This window comes from Nelumbo lutea, chromosome 6, assembly GCF_056320005.1.
Source record: "Nelumbo lutea isolate HS-2025 chromosome 6, American lotus-T2T, whole genome shotgun sequence".
Lineage (NCBI taxonomy): Eukaryota > Viridiplantae > Streptophyta > Magnoliopsida > Proteales > Nelumbonaceae > Nelumbo > Nelumbo lutea.
The window spans coordinates 27,604,730-27,624,648 of NC_142689.1; the positions used below are offsets into that span (position 1 = coordinate 27,604,730).

The 19,919-nt window shown below is 40.4% G+C and overlaps 1 protein-coding gene across 1 annotated transcript; it reads right to left on the reverse strand.

Moving 5' to 3' along the window:
• Positions 1-9,154: 9,154 nt before the first annotated feature.
• On the reverse strand, positions 9,155-10,498 carry INP1 (transcription factor). Its single transcript, XM_088951218.1, has 2 exons — positions 10,346-10,498; positions 9,155-10,234 (listed from the first exon to the last, which is right to left on the reverse strand). Exons 1-2 carry the CDS (start codon positions 10,359-10,361, stop codon positions 9,462-9,464), a joined length of 789 nt encoding a protein of 262 aa, XP_088807344.1. The 5' UTR covers positions 10,362-10,498; the 3' UTR covers positions 9,155-9,461.
• Positions 10,499-19,919: the final 9,421 nt, after the last annotated feature.

Sequence of the window (19,919 nt, forward strand, 5' to 3'; positions counted from 1 at the left end):
TTCACCTCCAGGCCATCTCTCACATCAAGGGTCAAAACTTCGAGCTGTATCTTGGAGTTTTCACTAATTTTTCTTCCCAGCCATTTTGAGGACAACACAGACCGCACAATTATGAATAAAGATCTGAACGTTTAGTAGTTAGTATATATCTCAAACTCAAAGAAGATATCTCCATACTAGTTATGTATAGAGTATACAAGACAGTTTCTGAAAGAAGAAAACATTTCTGTACTCTGTGGTCTCTGTGTGTTTCTTATCTATTTTTCTTATCCATTACCTATCCCCTCGCATATCTTCCAATGGACAAGTACAATGCGCATATATATTCTATCTAATATCATATTGGAAAAACTACCAAGTGACCATCTTAACTGGGAGCTAGAATTAATATAAAGACACCCAATTTAAAAATAAAATAGATATTCACTTTGTGGCTTATGTTTGCTACTTGATTACATTATAAAATGAATGTGCCCCTGATCCAATTGATCAGGATCAACTTGGTTCAGTGCCCCTCCTATGGGAAATGCAAGTTGTGTGGTCAATCCTTATCCTTTTTCTGGTTTAAAGATTTAATTCTCATATTTAAACAGTTTCAAGCTAATTATCCCATGTGCCACGGATTCATGTTTGAGAATAGCATCAATGAAAGCCTAGCAAAATGTTTATAGTTAACTAGGGGCGGGATTCCTGGTTATCCAAGGCTACCATCGTTTGAAGCTATTGCTATTATATGGGTAGTAGGTCTTGTGTGAGAACAACATGCTACTGATATTGCACCTCATAGATCCTAGGTGAAAACAACATACTATTCTCTCTCTCTCTCTCTCTCCATTGAAGAAGATGTGCTGTGCTTTACATTGTCATGCTGTAAATTTCCTAGTTTTTAAGTATCAGCATGCTACTGCTTTTATATGGGTAGTAGGTCTTGTGTGAGAACAACATTCTACTGATATTGCACTTCATAGATCCTAGGTGAAAACAACATACTATCCTCTCTCTCTCTCTCTCTCTAACCATTGAAGAAGATGCACTGTGCTTTACATTGTCATGCTGTAAATTTCCTAGTTTTTAAGTATCAGCAGGCATCCACCCCAACCATTTACTTAAAAAAAAATTTCACCTCAACTTACTACTAATGGGAAATAATAAGTAAGCTTTTTGAAAAGTTCAACTTTTAACCATTTGCAGTTGCCTGCACACCTTGTTTGTAGTTGTAGTTGCCATTTATGGCCAACATGACTTGAAAACGATTGCTGTTTTTATTAATAAAAGATCTTAGTGTATATAATTATGATTATTTGTGTCCAAGGGTAAAGATATGTAGTTCACTAATTATAGCATTTTCTGGATGTAATCTAATTGAAATAAAGCAGGGCTTTACAGGTATTAGAGCCTCTTAAAAATGAAAATATCCTACCTCAGGCTGGTATTATAAAATTGGAAAAGTAAATTTGAAAAAAAAAAGGAAAGAAAAGTCCTGTATTTGGGATATGTAGATTCTTTTAATATTGCAACTTGTGCCTATGCTTTAGATGACACCCTACTGGCTACCACATTAGACTTTTAAGCATCCACTGATAAAAACAAAAGATTTTGAACAGTGAGATGCTCTGGAATGTGTACTCCATTGCCCAATCTCCTATCCTTTCAGAGTTTGTTATGTTTTTAACTTCTTCATCAATACTGTCAAACAATCACTACCTAAATTATCTTCTCGTTGGAATTACAATTCTGCAAGTATTATCAAGAAGAGAACTCTGTCATCAGTTATCAATGCCTAACACAACAGTCGGACCTCCAGAGATAACAAAGTCAATAGTGCTGGTGAATTAGCAATACCCTATAGTTCACATAAATCCGGAAATATGAACCATCTAACCTTAATAACCTGCTCAAACAATGATGGTAGAGAGGACAATAAACAAGGTAAGAAGTAGATTGAAAATTGATAGGTAAAGTCCATAAATTAGATAACCAAGTCCAAAAGAAAAACAGATATGTGATGATTTGGATTTACAAACTCAGTAATACATCTTACATATCAGGCAGAAGGCTCCATAGATTGTTAGAGTGACCAAGAAATATGCTAGGGTTTTACTGTTCACCAAATTTACCAGCTGTGGAAGTAGGGTTTATCTATATCCACTAGGATTAAAGAAAAACAGATACAATCCTTGTAAATTGCAACCTAATTACATTAGAAGTGACTGTTATCTTAGTTTAGTTGTGCAGGACCAACTTTTTCTAATACCTACCTGAAGGAGTAGGTTAGTGGCTAGGTCGATCCTTGTTCTAGTCATAGCCCATAGATTTTGTTGAACATTAATTAGTTTTATAATGTTTTTCTGATTAGATGTTTTATGTTAGTTGTTAGATAGGAGGTGGGGACCACAGTAGTTATGCGAGTCCAAATTTTATTATGTTTTTGAGTGTTATATATGATGCTTTATGTTTTACCGCCTTATAAGGGCATAGTTGTCTTTGTACTGTTCTATTATTTTAGTATAAATAATAAGTGAAGGGGCGGCCAGATTATTGCTCTCTTTTCTTTCAACTTCTCTTATTCTCTTTTTCTCCTTCTCTCTACCTTCTCTCTTCAAGAAACTACTTTTCTTTTATATTTTTTAATTCAGCAGATTTTTACTTGGTATCAGAGCATCGGCTAGGGTTTCTTGAAGCATTCTCATGCAGCCCTAGATCAACTGACTGCATGAAGTAGTAAAGGGCTTATCGATCTGCTATAAATTGCTCAATTCTTGGAGTTTTTGGTGGGATCTAGACATCAGGAAGGTCTATTGTTCGGCATCAAAATCAGGAAGAACTAGAGTACGAGGAAGAGTCCCAGAAAAGTTGGACTCTTTGTTTTTGATTTGATCTGGGGCGCCCAGGTATTGTTAGTTTTCTTTTGATTTTCTGAAGAGGGCAGTTTGGTTTCTGAAATTTTCTAGGCCTCCTGGAGTGATCGATTCACTTCTCTCTGTTGGGAAGCATGGGGAGGAGAGATTTCCCTCCAAATAGGGTTTTCTTCTTCTAGAAGAAGGGTTTGTTTCTGTGTGTGTGATATTAAATTATTTTTTGAAGGTCTCCAATCTATTTTTTCTTATTGTTGAACTGTTTGAAGTAAAATGGAGAGTTGGAATACCGAGATTAAATCTACCGGTACTGTGGGACTGGGTGTTGGAGGTAGTAGTGATATTTTTTGGTCTGGGATCATTATTACAAGAAAACTTGATGGTACAAATAATTTGGAGTGGGCATAATCAGCTAAGATGGCTATTGGTACCCGTGGAAAATTAGAGTATCTCACTAGGGAGGAGAAGAAACCTAATACAGACTCTTCCCGATAGGTGCAAGAGTACATGGTAATGTCCTGACTGTGTAATTCTATGTTACCTCATATTGCAAAAAAATTTCCTATGGGCTAATACTGCTAAAGAGATTTGGGATGGAGTGACTGAAACCTACTCTCAGAAGCAAAATGAAGCCAAAGTTTATCAGTTAAGAAATCAGGTGATAAGTATGAAACAGGGAGAAAAACCTTTTGTTGTGTATTTCTCCATGCTGAAAACCCTATGGCAGGAAATATATCACTTAGAAACTGTGGTATGGGAAAGTGTAAATGATGCAACAACTTATCACAAACTGGTAGACATTGCTAGGAAACATATTCTTTTTAGGGAGGGTGTGACATTCTCTCGGGCCTATGCTTTTGTCTTTGGAGAGGAGAGTAGGAGGAATGTATTGCTGAGACAGCCTGGGATTGACCAGTTAGCTATGATTGGTACAACAAAACCTAAGCCAAATGGAGACAGGGGGAGTAGTGAGACTAGAAGGGAAGATAAGGACTTGGTGTGTGATTATTGCAAGAAGCCTAAGCATACCAGGGACACTTGTCGGAAGCTTCATCCAAATCTTATGCCTGCTCGGATAAGAAACAAGAAGGGAAATGCAAATGTAGCGACTACAGGAGACTCTTCAGCCCCTCTCTCCCAAACCGATTGAGAATCCATTGTAGTAGCAGCAGTGAGAACAGAATTGGAGAGGTTTAGACAACTTATGAGTAAGAAAGATTCACCTAGCTCTAGCCTTTCAGATGGACAGCAGAATGCAGGAGCTAACTACACCACTTCCTTTGCACATACAAGTAGTTCATATGCAACTGCAAATCTTGCATCCACTTCAGGTAAAGAGGGACCTCCCTGAATTATAGACTAAGGAGCATCTGAGCATATGACTAATGCCCCTACCATTTTCAGTTCCTATCAATTGTGCAGCAGATGATTCACATATGCCCATTGCTGGGAAGGGGACAGTTAGAGTGACCAATGATTTAACTCTATCTTTTGTTTTACATGTCCCTAGACTTCATACCAACCTACTATCTGTTAGTTCTTTGACAAAAAAAATTGAATTGTTCCATGACCTTTCTTCCTAGTAATTGTGTTTTGTAGAATCTAGAGTCAAAGAAATGATTGGGAGTGGTCGTGAGGTGAATGGAGTCTACCTTCTGGATGAGATTCTGAGGCATCAGGGCCATCATGTTAGCTACAGCAGTAGTAGTGGGTCAGAGTCAGTAAACCAAATTATGCTTTGGCACAATCGCTTGGAACATCTTTGTTTAAGTTCTTTGAAATGTCATTTCCCAAAGTTGTTTGAGTCTGTTCAATTATCTACTTTGGAGTGTGAAAGTTGTCAGTTAGGAAAGCATTGTAGACAGTCTTTTAAACCAAGTAATAAAAGTACTTTTGCTTTTAATATTGTTCACATTGATGTATGGGGGCCATATCAAATCCCTTCCATGGGAGGATTCCATTAATTTCTCTTGTTTGTGGATGATTATACACGATATTCTTGGATATATTTGATGAGATCATGTGATGAGGTTCCTAACTTAGTACGACAATCCCACCAGATGGTTTTCAAACAATTTGGAGTGAGAACTAAGGCTTTTAGATCAGATAATGCCAGAGAGTACTTTGAGAAGGACCTAACCACGTATCTCTTAGAACATGGTGTAGTTCATCAGTGCAGTTGTGCATATACACCGCAACAGAATGGAGTTGTTGAGAGGAAAAACAGACACATTGTGGAGTTGGCAAGGAGTCTTATGGTGTGTGTTTCAGTTCTTGTGCAGTTCTGGGGAGATGCAGTTCTTACAGCCGTGCATTTGATTAATCGTATTCCTTCACGGGCTTTGGGGTTTAAGGTGCCATTTAACATTCTTTTTCCAGATGGAGAGATATTTCATATACCTCTGAGGGTTTTTGGTTGTGTTTCTTTTGTTCACATTCTTGGCCCTCATCGCAAGAAATTGGATCCTAAGGCCAAGAAATGTGTTTTTCTTGGGTATGCTCAGAACCAAAGGGGTATTGCAGTTATGACCCAGTGTGGAGGAGCATATTTGTCACTATGGATGTTACCTTTTTTGAATCCACATTCTTCTCCTCGAGTGGTTCTCCTTAGGGGGAGAGCTCACAATCTGTTCCTCTTCCTATTTCTGTGGTGTCTCTATCCGTTCAACCAGCACCTGCACCTCCAGTTTTATTACCTGAGCCGCTACGGGCAGCCTCATAGCAATATCAGCGCGGACAGATGATGGTTGACTCCACACATCCTTGACCCACACCACTCTCTGTCAGTCCTTCTGAAACTCCAGATTCGGCAGATACAGTTCCATGTATTATTCTTGAGACTGAGCCTGTTATGTTTTCTGATGATAATGTTTCTACCCCTAACACCATTGTTGCAGCTGATCCCATTGACCTTGATCTTCCCATTGCACTTCGTAAGGGGAAGCTGCATTTCACACCATCTTTCCTACAGTGCCTTATCACCCTCATATCGTGCTTTTCTTTCTTCCCTGGATTCTGTGTCTATACCCGGGAATGTTACTGAGGCTCTCTCCAAGATGAGATGGATGTTTTGGTAAAAAACTAAACTTGGGAAATAGTTGATCTTCCCCAGACAAAGAGACGGTCGGATGTTGATGGGTATTCACAGTGAAGTATAAGGCCGATGGCAAGATAGAGAGGTACAAGGCAAGGTTCGTAGCAAAAGGGTATACTTAGACATATGGTGTTGATTATCTGGAAACCTTTGCACCAGTAGCTAAGATGAGTTCAGTTCGTATCCTTTCATCTCTAGTAGCCACCTATTCATGGCCCTTGTTCCAGTTTGATGTCAAAAATGCTTTCCTCAATGGTGATTTACAAGAGGAGGTATATATGGACATTCCAGTAGACTTTTATGAAAATATTGGTAAAGGAAAGGTGTGTAGACTCAGAAAATCTCTGTATGAATCGAAACTATCACCTAGGGCTTGGTTTGACAGGTTCAGAGGGGCACTCATCCGTTTTGGATACACACAAACACATTCTGATCACACCCTCTTTGTGAAGAGGAGAGATGCTTTGGTGTCAATTCTGATTGTGTATGTGGATGATATAGTGGTGATAGGAAATGATCTGGAGGAAATTGATGATCTCAAAAAATCATTGCAGCAAGAAATTGAGATCAAAGATCTTGATGAGCTCAAATACTTATTAGGGATTGAAGTTACAAGATCTAAGCATGGGATCTTCATTTTACAGAGAAAGTATGTACTTGACTTACTGCGAGAGACTGGAAAGCTGGGGACCAAACCAGTAAACACTCCTATTGATCCAAATCACAGAATTAATGGTGTGGATGGTGAATTAGTAAAAGATGTGGAGAGATATCAAAGAATGGTGGGCCAACTGCTGTATTTGTGTATGACACGACCAGATATTTCTTACGTTGTCAGTGTTGTGAGTCAGTACATGCATGCACCTCGGGTTCAGCACTAGGAAACTATTGAAATAATACTTGCATATCAGAAAAAGCACCTTGGCAGAGGCATTCTTTTCTCAAATCATGAGAATCTAAAGCTAGAATCGTATACAGATGCAGACTGGGCACGATGCTTAGATGACAGGAGGTCTACATCAAGAGTGTGTACCTTTGTAGGTGGAAACTTGATCTCCTGGAAGAGTAAGAAGCAAGCGGTTTTGGCAAGGTCAAGTGCAGAGGCTGAGTATAGATCCATGGCTCATGGTGTCTTAGAACTTCATTGGGAACTTCTTTGGGTTAGATCTCTTTTGAGTGAGATTGGGGTCAAAGTAGAGGAACCTATGATGTTATACTGTGACAATCAGGCTGCAATCAATATTGCCCACAATCCAATTCACCATGATAGGACAAAACACATTGAAGTTGACAAACACTTTATAAGAGAAGGGGTAAAACCGGAGAAGTTTGTTTGCCTTATCTCTTCAAAGTTGCAGCTAGCTAATGTTCTCACTGAAGGGGTGGCAAGGAACAAGCTTGAACATGATCTACGCAAGTTGGGAATGTGTGACATTTACTCCCAACTTGAGGGGGAGTGTTGAAGATTAATTAGTTTTATGATGTTTTTCTGAGTAGATGTTTTATGTTAGTTGTTAGATAGGAGGTGGGGACCACAGTAGTTATGTGAGTCCAAATTTTATTATGTTTTTTGAGTGTTATATATGTTGTTTTATGTTTTGCCGCCCTATAAGGGCATAGTTGTCTTTGTACTGTTCTATTATTTTGGTATAAATAATAAGTGAAGGGGGCGGCCAGATTATTGCTCTCTTTTCTTTCAACTTCTCTTCTTCTCTTCTTCTCCTTCTCTCTTCCTTCTCTCTTCAAGAAACTACTTTCTTTAATATTTTTTAATTCAGTAGATTTCTACTCCATGTGACATTTCCAACATGTTTCCTATATTTAGATGATTGATATTTCCGCCAACACCAACACTTTAAACCTTGTCCATACCCACAACTCTATTTTCCTTTGTGTTTGCTTCCCACTTAGAGTGTGACCTCCTTTTTCAAGTTCCATTCTGCCTACAGCTGATAGGATTACCACTCCTCTCAACTAAGGGGATTATTTTTCATTTATTGCATTGATACATATAGACTGATCAGAGAAAACCCTTTTAAACAATAATATAGAATATAATCCAGGTTCCACAGAACCTATTTTAAAAAGTCTTCTTTGGAATGCATCAACGATCAGAGTCACCAGACAGAACCATGCTTAAGTCATAATCACACAATGATGGAAATCATGGAATAAAGATGAGTGACCATATACAACTTTATATTCTATCATAATTTTCTGTAAATAGAAGAAACAGATTGCTCAGTCTAACCCTGTAGTGTAGAATGCTTCATCCTTTCAAGAAGGAAACATTGTTCTTATAGAGTGTTATTATGCATTGTAACTTCTTGGTGTTCTATCTAAAAGATCTTAGTACTTCATAAGTTGGAAAACGAGACCCATCCCAAGACCCCAAATATTGGGTACCAACATTGGGTGATGGTCCTTACCCATATCCCAATAGACAATCAATAGCAAAGATGTTATGTGACATCGATATTTGCATGAACAGCTCCCCTGGAATTGGATTATCAGTTTATCACATCCTTTGGCATGTTCAAAGCTAAATACCTACTCTTGAAGATGCTGAACAAGGCAACCAGATCTAAAGGGTCTCAAGTGTGAAATCTAAGTTAAAGATCTAGATCTTTCTTACTCAAATAAAGGATTTGAAACTTTTCACTGGGATACTATGATGAAGTCCCTCAGTCATAGTCTTACATTTGCATAACCTGAAGATCTCAGATACATTCAAATATCATAATCATCAGTATCTGCCTCAGCAAGACATTTTGAACAAAAGTCTCTAACGGTCTAACCTATGGAAACAGTTAATGGGTGATGTGTTTTGTTAAGGCCTTACCAGTGTAATTGGTTACAGGTTTTGAATTTTGGCAAAATTGTATGCAAGATAGCAATTGCTCAGTTAATAGGGTTATCAATATGGCTTGACTATATATAACTCTAAAAGTGTCCTCATACTAGTTGAGCAGCTAATCAGCAGATCAGTCCAATGAATTTTTTTGCTTTGCCAAAACTACAGTTTTCACTCATTTAAGTCTCTCAAAGTTCTGACTACTTTACGCATTTCATTAAACTGAATGGAGATGATGCACCATGAAAATGGTTAATTAGAGTACTCATGAAATTTCGGTCAATTATAAAATTTTGAACCATCAAATTGGAGGCAACCATACACTAGAAGTCAATATGAAATTACGAAATACAGAAAAAGGATCATAATAATGATGAACTTCATTTAGCATATTTAATATGGTGGGAGGAAGTTGCTCATATCGTATTACATGCTATGAACTTGGTAGAGAAAAAAGCATTCAAGAGGGGTTTAGCCAAATCAATACAATCCCAAAATTGTATTAAGCGTCAAGTAGCGGAATTGAAGTATAACTAGAAAAACAGAGGGAAAAAGGAATTCGATCTGTGCTGGAAAACCTAGTGGTTTGGGAAAGAGAAAAGAATATACTGTTAGAATACCATTGGAAATACCCTACTTACAAATGGAAGAACCCAAATCAGATTCCAAATGTTATAGGCATCCTGCAATGCTCAAAGTCAAGGAGCAATCCGGTGTCCAGAAACCCAACAAAGAATTCAGCAAGCCTCTCGAGGTAGAGAGCTGCCTGATAAACATCTGTGGCACCCATGATTTCCATCAGAATACTTCTTCTGAGCCTATTAACGTCTAGAAAAATGGTGACGAGCTCCTCTATCTGCGCCATGGCAGCCTTTGCGATAATGGATTTGGCAGCCTCCTTTCTACCCTCAAAGTTCTCCCAATCAACCGCTACTCTCTCAATAAATGCAGACTGTGCATTCCTAGCACGGTCAACGAGTGCAGGAACCATGAGCCTGAGACCACATTCAATCTGCTCGATCCGGCTCATAAGAGCCTTGGACGGGTCCTTCCATGCGAGCGCAAACAGCAAGCGCCTGTCCCTATTGTTGAAATTGTTCCCATCTTCAGAGTCGTTGAGGAAGGATCGGAGGAGGTTGGTGAAGATACTGGGGTGGAAATCGCCAAGCCAGAGGAAAGGCTTCTCGATAGAATTGCGCCACTCCGGGTAGAGGAGCTGCGAGACATCGTCAGAGGCAGCGAGGTCAAGGGCTTCGTAGTAGTCTTGGAAATGGTGGTAAAGCATCTGGACGTGGGTGGAGAGGGGACTAGTCGAGGAGACCGATACTGAGTGACGAAGCGCTGGGAGCAAAGTGTTCTTGAGACTGTCAATCCATTCACCATAAAAATTTTTGAAAGGGCGACAGCTTTTCTTGCAGCCGCCAATGCGGGCTGTTCAGTTTTTTCCGTCATGGCATGGGAGAGGAGAAGGAAACAACTATGGTTAGGGTTTCTTGAAGAAATAAGAAACAATGGCACGGACATAGAGAGAGGAAAACTTACCTACTGCTTTCATCATCTTGGAAGGATCTTCTGGTTCTTCTTCTTTCGCTTATTATGGAGTTTTTCTTTGTTTCTTTCAAGGACAGATAGAGAGAAAGACAGGGCGAGGGACCAAACCAAAATCCAAGAGGGAAGAGAGACACCATTCAAAAGACCGTTACTTTCTTAACCATAAACTAAAGAATGAATGACCCCGTACTAAGTACGGGGCTAAGTATTTTTTGATCATTTTTATTTTGTTTAAGCAAAAAATGTCTAATTTTTTATTATTTATTTTTTGAAAGATTATTTGTATTGTAATATAATTCCAATTTAGTACCCTAAACTTTGGGGGTAGTGTAAAGTTATTATCTGAACTTTCAAATGTGTCATGCATTACCTAAACTTTCAAAAAGTGTCAAGATTGTTAACCGTCCGTTATCTATTGAAAATGTCAAAACTACCCTTCAAAAGAAGATGGACAATGTTCATTGTCCTCTACCTTGAAGCTGAACCACAAAAAAGAACATATGATGTGTAAATTGATTAAAACAAGGAAAAATAAAGAGAGAATAAGAAGGCAATGACCATTAATTCAACAATGATTTGTAAAGCATTTGTTCATGGGGATTAATGTTAGAACTCAACGAGAAGTGGAATTGACTCATTTATATCATCGAGTGTCCATTATTCCAATCTAAAAGCAAGAATCTATCAACACCAACACCATAATATATCTTTAATTTGCTTTTCTGTATTAAAAAACAATGAAGTTAAAGAAACACCAACACCATTTTGCCGATTTTGGCTACCACTGCTAGGGCTAGAAATCTTGACCCCAACCCATTTGACCCACCCCCCTTGGAACGCACCCAATCTATTGGTGGGTCAATATGGGTCGAGTAACCCATTAGGGTCAATGGAAAAGGGTTAAGGTGGGTTGGGTCGAAGATACCCATTAGGGTCAAGATGGGTTGGCTTTCACGGATCAGGATGGGTTGGGTCAAAGTTAGCTCTATCTATACTCGCCAAATTAAAAAAACAATTAGTTAAAGTGACTCAAACTCACGCCTCCTAACACGTCTATATCTCGTTACAATTCCAAATAACCATGCCACATTTCATTTTGAGATTAAAAGTGAAATAAAATAGATTTTATTAACTTTTGTGTTAACATGCAATTTTACATAAGCATTTCTAAAAAAACAATTATATAAAGTAATTTTATGAAAAGGACTTACAAAAGTACGTTTACATGAAAGCACTTTTATAAAAGTACTTTTATACGAAAACACTTTTATGAAAGCATTTTTATAAAAGTACTTTTATGAAAGTAGTTTTACAAAAGCACTTTTACACAAAACACTTTATGAAAGTACTTTTACGACAACACTTTTATGAAAGCATAAAAGCATTTTTTTAAAAGTACTTTTATGAAAGCACTTTTACAAAAGTACTTTTACACAAAAGCACTTTTATGAAATTACTTTTATGAAAGCATAAAAACACTTTTACAAAAGTGCTTGAAAGTACTTTTATGAAAGTGCTTTTATGAAAGTACTTTTATATAAGTACTTTTGTGAAAGCATTTTTACAAAGTGCTTTTTTCTACATTTTTTTTTTGTGTTTCAAAAGTGCTTTTATAAAAGTTATACATCTTTTGCAAATTTTTGGCATTTTTCTACATTTTTTGAAAACTTTTGGTATTTTTTTGCATTTTCTACAATTTTTTGGTATTTTTTCATATTTTTTGGTTTTCTACAAAAGTTCTAATTTTTTTGCATTTTCAGTGTTTTTTGTAATTTTTTGTAATTTTTATATTTTTTGCAATTTTTAGTATGTTTTGCATTTTCTGCAATTTTCTACTATTTTCTACATTTATCTATAATTTTTGCATTTTTAGGTATATGGGTTGACTTGACTCATTTTTTCACGTGGCAATCTTGAGAGAGATTATTCTCTCAAAAGTTATTATTTCGGGTATATGGGTCGTTTCGACCCATTTTTGTATTTATAGTTGAGGATAGGAGGGTTAGTATGGGTGAGGGTGGTTAAGGGTCAATATGGATGGCTCAAGTGGGTCAATATGGGTGGGTTAAGGTTAGGGTGGGTTATGACCCTTTAACAAGGATTGATGATATGTCATGGTGGGTTAGTGGGTCAATAAGGGTGGGTTGGTATTAAACCCTTACCCAACCCAACCCACCTATTTGTCTCCTAGACGTTGCGATAGTAGGGCCCCTGGTTGGGCTCTTAGGCGTTTCAGGGTTTGCGATCGATGGCATTTGTTTCGTTCATGGTGTACTATGACCTTGATGAGATTAGTTGTGACATCGAGGTGGTGACAGTCCGTGTTGTTCTCTCAGCACACTTCCATAGCTTGCTGAAGGTTTTGATTTCAATGTTCTCGATCCCAATTCTATATGTTGGGTGCATCCCCTAAATGCACTGCCCCACAAAGCCTTTTTCTGTTGCATGCTCTTCAAAGACCAAGTGCGTTAACTTTTGGAATTGCATGAAATGTGCCAGAAGGTCTTCTCCAGCACGCTAACTTGTGTTACATAGGTCTGCCATTGTCAACCTCCACTCGAGAGTGAACCACTTGGACAAGAAATTCTTTGCTAGCTCTACCCATGAGTCAATGCTCCCTGTTGTCAAGTTGATGAACCACGAATACATCGACATGGTCAAATATTTAGAGAACTCTCGGACCTTAAAGTCTCTCCATCCAAGGCAAACGCTCCTAGTACATCTTCAAACTTGTTAATGTGTTCTTGCGGACTCCCTCCTCACCCACCATATTGTGGCCACTGCTGTTGGGGAACGTAACCAAAGGGATATGGCTTGTATAAGATGCATCTAGAGTACGAGTGTGGGTTGGGTTCTACTCTGGTTTTCCTCCACCAAGCCTTGGACGTATTCCCTTATCTCCATTTGACTGATGGGCTCCTCCATCACCGCATTACCCCGTGGAACTATGTGAGGTTGTTTGACGGCGGAAAAGCAAGTCCTCTATACTGCGTCTGATGCAGGTGCAAGGTTGGCTCTAGAGGAGTGCTTAGTTGTTCCAAGGTTCAGACCTCTAGGGTGGTTAGCGGGGACAAGCGTAAAGGGGCCAACAGGAGTGAATGGGGAGTATTCAATTGTCGTTGTTTTTTGTAGGAGTAGTTGTAGGATGTTTCTCATTTTGGCTTGCATCTATTCCAGACGGTCGAAACAAGTTTCGAAATCATACACCTTGTTGGCCAAGATTTCGATATCAGCCTGGTCGGTTGTTTCCTGGCCAATCTGGTTCTCGACTTCTAGGTTAGTGTTGTCGAGATTATTGGGTTGTTCTTCTAGGACAAGGGAAAGGTTGATTCTACGAGTAGCCATCCTCCGCAATCAAGGACAAACTAGAGATTCTAATGTAAGTGGTGTGATATGGCTAAGTGCGGTGGTCTCCTTGAAGGGCAAAGAAAGGCTAGGAGTTTTGGGTAACAAAGGTAAGCTACGATCTTCTATTGACAGAATTGTGTTTTTGTTATGATCCACACCCCCTTTTATAAGGGGAAATCCTGAGGCCCTGAAGGGAAGGAGCCAAAAAGGGTTTGACTCCTATTTGGAAAGGGGATATTCGATTTGGTGTCGGTTGTCAAGGGGACACTGCTAGGGATTTGCCACATGTCTCATGAAACCTTTCCAGGATGAAGTTTCCTTTCGTCTGAGGATTCTCATAGTATACATGTGCTACTTCCCTTTTTGGATCTCCTATATTAACGTGGTGTGATCGACGTCAAAACTAGTCTAACGTGTCCTGCTTAATCCTGTTGGATGTCTTGCTATAAGCAACTTTGGTTGGTGGTGTTTTCGTCCATCGCAGGTCCGCAATGGCTTTGAAATCATCGTGGGTGTTTGATGGGTTATGGGTTCATTGTAATTCCGTGGCACATTATGGACTTTGTTGTGGACTTGTGTTGGCTTGTGTGTCGTCGTGGGTGTTTCTTTGGTTCCGACTGGATACCTTCAAACCAATCACAGTTGTGGTAAAACAACATGTACTTACACAAAGAGAATGTTTAATACCTTTTTTCTATACTCAATCTACTAGAATTCGCTCGTCGATTCTCTTCGATCAATGATGCATGTGTAGACATTAGTCCGTTGGGAACAAGTGATGAATTGAAGGTTGAACAATTGATCCAATCCTTCAGAAGATCCTCTGGTATTAAAACATAACCATCCACCTTGGTTCGATGTCTCTTTAGTCCTTCACGTCTAGAAACCTCCATTGATGCATAGGTATTAACATCTTACATTTTGACGCCAATGGTGGTGGTTGTCAGCGATGGGCCCTGCAATTCTTAAACCCTGTCCCTCCTCCTATTCTTGGGGTTTATTGGGTTCTGAAGAAAGTGGAACCTCTAGTGAAGCACAACCATCAACAATTTCTTTTTCGGCATCAATGGTGGTGGCGGTGGTCGGTGATGGGACCTGCAATCCTTCAACTGGGTTCTCCTCCTACTCTTGGGGTTTACTGGGTTTTGAAGAAGGTGGAGGAATCTGGTGGTTGGAGTTACTCCGATTTCGACGACTCATTTTGTTGGGTATATAATTTTCTAATGAAAGGAGAATAGCTATGTCTTCTTGGTCGTCTTTGTTTTTCGATGTCGAAGGAGAGAGAGAGAGAGAGAGAGAGAGAGAGAGAGAGAGAGAGAGAGAGAGAGAGAACTTCATGTGTGGGAGCAAGGCTCCATGGGAAGAAACGGGTGAGGTGTCAATTTGGATGTCATATGTTCAAGGTAGAAGATAATGCACAGTGTTTTCTTTTGAAGGGTAGTTTTGACATTTTCAACAGATAATTGACTGTCGATTAATAATAGGGACCAACTTGACACTTTTTAAAAGTTTAGGTACCACAATGACACATTTGAAAGTTCGGGTACTAAATCGACACTACCCCAAAGTTCAGGGTACTAAAGTGGAAATTTCCCTTAGTTAATTAATTATTGTTATTAATATTATTAAGTACTTAACTAAAGCTTTTATTATCATAATAATTGTTATAGTTAAAATTTTTACTATAAAATTTAAAGATTAATCAAAATATTTACTTAATTGTTTAATTAAAGATTAATATTATTAATGGTGATGATTATTTTCTTATATTCTTATTAATAATCAGTATTTAATTACTGAGTATTGTTGTTATAATATATTTTTTAATTACACTAAATTCTGATAATTTGTATAACTTTAATGCACAATTAATTATAGCTAAAATTAATTATCAGCTTATTATTTAAAAAAGCATAAAAGAGAAAATAAAGAGAAAAATATAAATACAAAAGCTTGGAATGGGGTCAAATCTCTGGTCATTGTCATAGACTCATAGGCGAAATGAAAAACAGGGGAAGGGTGGAGGTATCATTTTTGATTAATTTTCTCTGTAATGTTTGTTTTCATTGTAAGAAAAACAAGTCTTTGCGAGCAGCAGTGTCCACGATCCTGTTCGTCGACTGTTCACTATAGTTGAGAAGAGTTTGCTTTCACACGGGCGATACTGTTCGCGAGCTGTCGGCAATGTCGATAATACTGTTCATCAATTCCTCTGTTCACCAACAGGAGGTGAACAGGGGCATCTCTGCTTCGTTCCAACATAGGTTGATGCAGCCGTAGCTTCTAGGTCACCGAAAAGCTGCTTTGCTTTTCATTCGGCGACAGAGCTTCTACAAACGAAAGTGAAGACTCTCATCTCTCCCTTGCCAGAACTTTTGAAACGCCTTCACTGGAGGGATGGAGCAAGAGAGAAATGGGAGGATCAGATCTGTACTGCTCTGGTTTTTGCATCGTTCAAGTGCAAAGATGATGAATAATTGGGTTTAATTGCTCTCTCTCTCTCTCTCTGTAATTCCTATTGGGCAACTGCTCTTTCACTCTCTCACTGTAATTACTATTGGGTATCAACTATGTGTGCGTATGTCCCTCTCTACTTTCGTTGCCATTCTGGTATACCCTTGGTGTGTTTTATCTACTTTTGTTTATTATATCTCAGAATCGCTCAGTCGAGACGTCTTGGTCTCAGCCGGTCTAAAACAATACAACAGCGCCCTATAAGTATCCCCAACCACGGGCTGCCACCCAGAAGTGACCGCCAGTGGCTGGTGATGTCATCTACATTAAATGTAAAGACTGTTAACGGCTAAATAATAACAGTAAAAAACAGAGCATGTAATAACTGTACAACACAGAGAGGTTCCATCTAGAACAATACAACGACGGCCTATAATTAATTCATATGAACAGTGGCCGGTGTATAAAACATAGTATCTAATAATTGTTAAAAAATTGTAAACTAACCGGATTGAGACAATCTACTAAAATCAATTCCTAGAGTATCTAGAATGCCAATTAAGTTTGATGCAGAAATTCTATTAATTTAAATTACTGTATGTTTGTAGAAGCAAAAGGTGGTCAGTTGTTTGAAGAATTTGCAAAATGGGTATATTGCTTGGGCTGTGTTTCAGATCATTGCCCGAGCATATCTCGCTGTTGACAACATAGGCTATGACGATGCGCCACTTGAGAGCAGGTGTACCACCATCAAAGACAAATAAAATTGGTGTGGAGGAAGAGTAACTTGCAAATGTGGCGCAAGAAACCTATGGGATGAGGTTCCTCACAATTTCTCCCTTCTCATCTCATCGCTTTGGTGAACCCAAGAGGATTTTGAGATCAAACATTTAGTTGAAGAGAGGAATTGATTTTTGTGCCAATTATGCCAAAACATTTTTTAGATCAAGGATGCAATGAGTGGAAGTTTGAATAGATCCTGTTCATTGCAGAGTTGAATTGGTTAACTCCACTTATGCATATAATTACACCTTTTGCATGAGAAACTAAAGAGGAAACAAAGAAGACGTGAGAATAACCACTTTTGACAGTTTTTTTTAGGAGTGGATGCACTTTCTTTAAAAATGGGAGGTACCCACTTTTCAGATTTTTATTTAGATTAGTTATTAAATGTGTGTCACCTGTCTTAGTGTGCCACTTATTTGAATGAGCAGAAGAGAAGGAAGATAAAGAATTGATAGGAAGAATGATCATATTATTGGGTTTTTTTTTTTCTTGAAATTAAGGCCACCTTTGTTTGGGGTGGAAAATTGAACCGGGGTTCCACATGTTTGGAAAGCGTGTAGTTTTATACCATAAATCGGTGTAAAACTGATTTTTGAATTTTTTTTATATCAATAATCGATGTAAAATATACATCAAAATTATCGGTGTAGTTTTACAACTTCTCTCTTTTCTCCTTCTCTCTTCACAGATCGGAACCCAAGGCGGTAGCGGCAGGCGATCTGAAACCAGTTGCTGCGGCTCCCTCTTCGTTGCAGCGGCAACGTCTCTTTTGTTCCCCCCCCCCCCCCTTTTTTTCTTTCTTTGTTCCATCACCGCCACTGTAATTGCAGCGACAGATCTGAGATAGCCTCTTTACTCTTTTGAAGAGCATAGGTCGACGTCAATACACTCCTGAAATCCCCTGGGCCCCCCGAGCCCGAGGGCCCAGCTCGCGTAGGAGCAGACCCGGAGTAAGCTGGAGCCCCAGAGTATGTAGGAGCCCTTGTGTATGTAGTCTCAGCATAAGGGCCCCCTGCCGGCTCCTGCATCGGAGGGACCACCTCGGGCTCCCAGGGCGGATCTTCTGGTTGATAGCCCGGCACCTCGGGCTCCGCATCCTGAGGCATCTCGGCGCGAGTTCGCTTGGCAACCCGCTTTCTCCTCTTCATACCTTGAAACAAGTGCCCACCCCGGGTCCCTCGCGAATCCATCACACATGCGAAAAGAAGTTCGCCATCAGTAAAAAGCAAGAAAGACAGCAAGATAAGAGTCTCTAAGTGGAGAACCTACCCGATCTCAGGCCAACCGCAATGAGCTTGGCCTCCGTCAGATACTGTTGACACTTCAGCCCAAGCCGCGCCCATTGCCGGAGGCCCTTCGCCGTCTCCTTGTCAAGCGTGACCCCGGAGTCAGGAGCGGCCATCCCCCACCCGGTCTGAAAAGGCCACCCCAGCACACTTCGCACCCCGAAATAGTCCCACTTCCATGCTGGGACCTTGTTGGGGAGCTCGTGTAAAAGCTTAAAGCCCGGGCGAGGAGACAGGTAGTAAGCCCGCCTGCGCCCGGGGAGGGGACCCGCTTGCTTCTTAAGCATCAAGACTGAAGAAAAAATCTCCAAGTCCAACGGAAAGCTCTCACCGCAGAATAAGGAGATTGTCCCCACCAAGTTTCGAATGGAATTCGGGTGAAGCTGGCCGACCGTCACGCCGAAGTGGTTCAAGACTTCGACAAAGAGGGGATGGAAAGGCAATTGCAGCCCCGGAATATCACGATCTCATCAGGACCGTGTTCCCAAGGAAAGATACCCGAAGGTATGAAATAAGCATACTCCTCGGGCAAGTTATAGTAAGTAATGAGGGATTGGAGCCCCTCGGGCGTCATGGTCGAAGGGCCGAACTTGTCTAACATCCGACCCCGACGAGAGGTGGACGCCAAACTACCCGAAGCGCCACGGCCTACGAGCTCGAACTCTTCCTCGAGCTCTACCTCCGGCTCGCTAGGGCTATCGGGGGATGCAACTTGGTTCGTAGAACCTGCATCAGACCCGCTGAAAGGACTATCTGAGCCATCCGAGCTAGACATCGGGAGTGATGAGATCCAGGAAAGTACTCACCCGGACAGAAGCTGTAGACCACAGGAGCTCGGACGAGCGGAAGACCTTGAGAGCGAATTGAAAAAACCTGGACGCGAACTGGATGCGAGCTGAAACTCAGACGCGAGCTCGAGAGAAGTGACAACTGGGGTCCCCCCCGCTATTTATGCTCATAGTGACCGAAAGGCAATGGCTTAGATCAAAGCCAGTCCGACGGCCCACAGCCGCACTGACTGCACGTCTCCCGAGACCGAGACGTGATTGGCGCACGTCTTTTTGAAACTGACAACGCCGACGCACATCTTTTCGAAACTGACGAAACGCCAGCGCACGTCTCCTGAAAAACGGCAGCGGCACGTCTTTTTCAAATTTGAAAAGACGCCTGCTATCGCGCCCCCCAAGTGGCGCGCTTTTTTGAAATTTTGAAATAATGCGCTCACCGCCACATCTATCAGCGTTTAGATAGACCGGCGCGCTTCCCGCCTAAATGGACGCTCGAAGAAGCTCAAGAAACCCTGACAACGCACCTCGCGCCAGCAGAACCAAGATTCAAAGTGCAGTACAAATCTACCTGACACCTTGCGAACTCCCCGCGCCAGGGCAAGACCCTTAGCACGAGGAGTGGGGGGCAATTGATGAAGGAAGATTTGGCCCGACCTCGCAAATCACGCCACGTGGCAAAAAACAAGTAGCTCGGCACTTAAAACAGCGTACCGAGGGTACAAACACCAAAGGGAAGAAACCAGCGGTCCGAACTCCCTACTTAGAGTTCGAACTCCCTACTTAGAGCTCGAACTCCCTACGAGGAGCCCGAACTCCCTGCAAGGTGCCCGAACTCCCTACTTAGAGTTCGAACTCCCTACGAGGAGCCCGAACTCTCCCTTTGGCCCCGTCACACAAAGCAGA